General features: G+C 36.9%; 1 protein-coding gene across 1 annotated transcript in view; it reads left to right on the forward strand.

Moving 5' to 3' along the window:
- Window positions 1-3,194, forward strand: part of LOC106871388 (probable D-lactate dehydrogenase, mitochondrial) — a 25,497-nt gene extending 22,303 nt beyond the window's left edge. Inside the window, exon 12 of the mRNA XM_052970916.1 lies at window positions 2,558-3,194. Within this exon, the coding sequence (XP_052826876.1) occupies window positions 2,558-2,732 (175 nt within the window). The 3' untranslated portion in view covers window positions 2,733-3,194. The remainder of the gene's footprint in view (window positions 1-2,557) is intronic.
- The last annotated feature ends 229 nt before the right edge of the window (window positions 3,195-3,423 follow it).

Below are 3,423 nucleotides of genomic sequence, written 5' to 3' on the forward strand. Positions count from 1 at the left end.
GTGGTTAAGAGCGCAGGCTACTAACCCCAAGGTTCCGAGTTCGATTCACAGCAGCGACCTGATTAATAATAGTAATAATAATAATAATAATAATAATATAATAATAGTAACATCGTTAGGAATGAGAACCCAGGTTCGAAATTTCCCCAAGACACTTGACGAAGGCTGGAGGGTATATCAGCCGAAACATTGTGTTAACAACAAACAAGACGAGGACAAATATCCGTCAAATGTAAATAATTCCTCATCTCTTAAATATAGAACTGTACAAGGAGTTTTGTTGGCCTCCTACTCAACTGTGCCCACGCATAATAATAAAGGGGGTTGCAGTCTGGTGAGTTAGGTGGCCAGATTTTAGGGGGTGATGTGGTCGCAGCCATGACTGGATTCTCCTGCTTGTGTGGCATGGTGCAGAGTCCTGTTGCCAGACATAGAGTCTTCCAGCAGTATTGAAGGCTGATCACAAGATGCTGAGCATTACGGAGGAGATGACAAAGGACTGAGATAATTGATGTTTTGCTGTGCTTGATATGACCTACCTGTTACCACAAAATTGATATCCAGCAGTTATGGTTGTGAATATGAAACTTCCTTTTCTCTGTCCCCTCTCCCTGACACATCAGTCATTCCTCACCCAATTCCCCACTCTCATTTATATTACTGTGCAGCTGCTATACTCAACTGAGAGTAGTATCCACACATATTACATCTGATCGACTCGCAGAACTGCTTCTTTTTCTCATTATCCTTACCCACACTCTCAACTAGTAACTTCCTGTCTGTGCCTTCAGCCATTGCTCTCCTTCACCTTTGCTATACTCCATCCTAAACACCTCCCTTACCTGCTATCATTCTCAATGCCTTCCCATATCTAACGTCATGATCCAGCTTCCTACTGTTCCTTATATACTGTTCCTAATGTTACTTATATCTTCTCTACTTTTCCTACATACTTTCTGATCTATTCTTCTTCCTAAACCACTCATATATCACTCACCTCTTATTTCTTATTTCTTTATTGTCCACAAGGGGCTAAGCATAGAGGGTACAAATGAGGACAGACAAAGGGATTAAGTCGAGTACATCGACCCCAGTGCGTAACTGGTACTAATTTATCGACCCCGAAAGGATGAAAGGCAAAGTCGACCTCGGTGGAATTTGAACTCAGAACGTAATGGCAGACGAAATACCGCTAAGCATTTCGCCCAGCGTGCTAACGTTTCTGCCAGCTCGCCGCCTTATATATCACTCTCCTCACCCATCTACATACTCATATATATCGCCTCATATATCACTCACCTCACCCATCTACATACTCATATGTCCATCATCTGCACCCCCCAACCTTGTTCATCACTCACTTCATTAACCTCTACCTCCACCCGTTTACTTCCCCCTCACACTCTTATGAATGCATCCACTCTTTCATCCTCTCTCATAACACACCATCCATGTCCTCTCTCATGCTCAACTTCTTGTTCCTTGATAGTTTGCTCTAGCACCCCATCACTACCTTTCTCTTAACTCCTTCAGCCATATATCTCCTCTATAGCAAGACACCTCTCCTTGTCCCTCCATAATACCTTTCAGCACATGGCATAGAACCCCCCACTGCCATTACTTCTTAACAGTGGGAGCTTTTTCATTTTCCTTTCTGTTATTTTCTGTCTTGCAAGTTACATGGCAACCTCACTAGTGCCAGTGGCACGAAAAAGCACCCAGTACACTCTGTAAAGTGGTTGACATTAAGAAAGATATCAAGCCATAGAAACCGTGTCAGGGATGACACTGGAGCTCAACACAGCTAGTCTTGCAGCTTGCTAGCATCCTGTCAAACAGTCGAACCCATGCCAACATAAGAAGCAAATGTTAAGGTTCTGTGTTTGTGTATATGGTACCATAGTACAATGTTAAGGTGAAATTCTGCTTCATGCACTCCATGTAACCCTTCATAGCTTTTTTATTTTTTGGAATTTTCAGGAAAGTTTTGTGAATTTGTGTTCTACACATGGGAATTCATATAATTATGGAAAGAAGGAAACAAGATTTTATTGTGTGATTTTTAGCACATCTCACAACCACTTCATGCCATCCTTGTTTGTTTGTCACTCTCACATATTGATGTTTTTCAATATCTTTCTCCTCATAAACACATTTAATGGTCTATTGCCGGAATTAAGCCAAAAATTCAAACTCTGTATTTTAAACTGGGATTTAAAATAAAAATTTCAAAAACGTTTTTTCATAGGATTCCCATGTGTAGAACATGAATTTGCAAAAAGTTTCTGAAAATTAAAAAAAAAAAAGTTATGAGGGGTTCCACTACTATGTGTGTGTGTGTATGTGTGGTGTCACAGTGAAATGCTAAGATACTGTGTTTGTGTGTATGGTATCACAATGGAATGTTGTGGTGCTCATCATTATCATCGTCATTTAACATCTGCCTTCCATGCTGGCATGGGTTGTGATGCTATGTATGAATATTATTATGTTACAATGTAGTTGTGTTAGCATAACCAAAATTATTATTTTGTCATGCTATTTTATTCTTTCCTAGGAGAGCTTTGGCACTCAATGGCACATGCACTGGAGAGCATGGAATTGGTCTTGGTAAACGACACTTATTGACTCAAGAATTTGATGAGAACACCATTCAGGTGATGAAGGAAATGAAAAAAGCATTAGATCCCAACAACATCTTGAATCCTTCAAAAGTGTTACTTCCAGCTTAAATAGTTTCTTTATGCCTGGAAAAAACTGAAGATTTTTTATATTTATACCTGAAGTTACACTTTGTTAACTACCAGTTTGCTGGGACATTATAATTAGGAGATTGTTGAATGTTATTATTATTTAATATTATATTTATGGAATTGTATTTTAAATCATAGCTCATATACACTCAACTGGATATAGCTATGTGTATACACACAGACACACACTCAATATTGTCACATACAAAATGTATAAAATTATATACACAGTGATTTCTAGCTAGGAAATTTGAATACATATGATTTTAATTAAACAAAATATATTAATCAGTATCAATTTTTGAAACATAAGTGCTGATATGAAGATTTATTAATTTCATATTCTGGATTCTTCTCAAATTTTGCAGCTTTGTTATTGTTATTGTTATTGTTATTGTAATAATCTTGAAAAAAAAAAATGTTTTTTACTTCACCAAAAAAAAAAAAAAAAAAAAAAATTAATGAAATTTAAAATTTAATAAATTATTTTCACAAAAGATACAACCATTATTAACTTGGATTTGTTTTTGCACAAAAATGTATGTTATGTTTTGAGTTCAAATCCTGTTAAAGTCAGCTTATTTTTCATCTTTCTGAGGTTGATAGAATAATTATCAGTTAAGCACTGGTATGGATTTAAATGACTATTTTCTAAATCCTAATTTGTAGC

This window comes from Octopus bimaculoides, chromosome 9 (assembly GCF_001194135.2).
Source record: "Octopus bimaculoides isolate UCB-OBI-ISO-001 chromosome 9, ASM119413v2, whole genome shotgun sequence".
Lineage (NCBI taxonomy): Eukaryota > Metazoa > Mollusca > Cephalopoda > Octopoda > Octopodidae > Octopus > Octopus bimaculoides.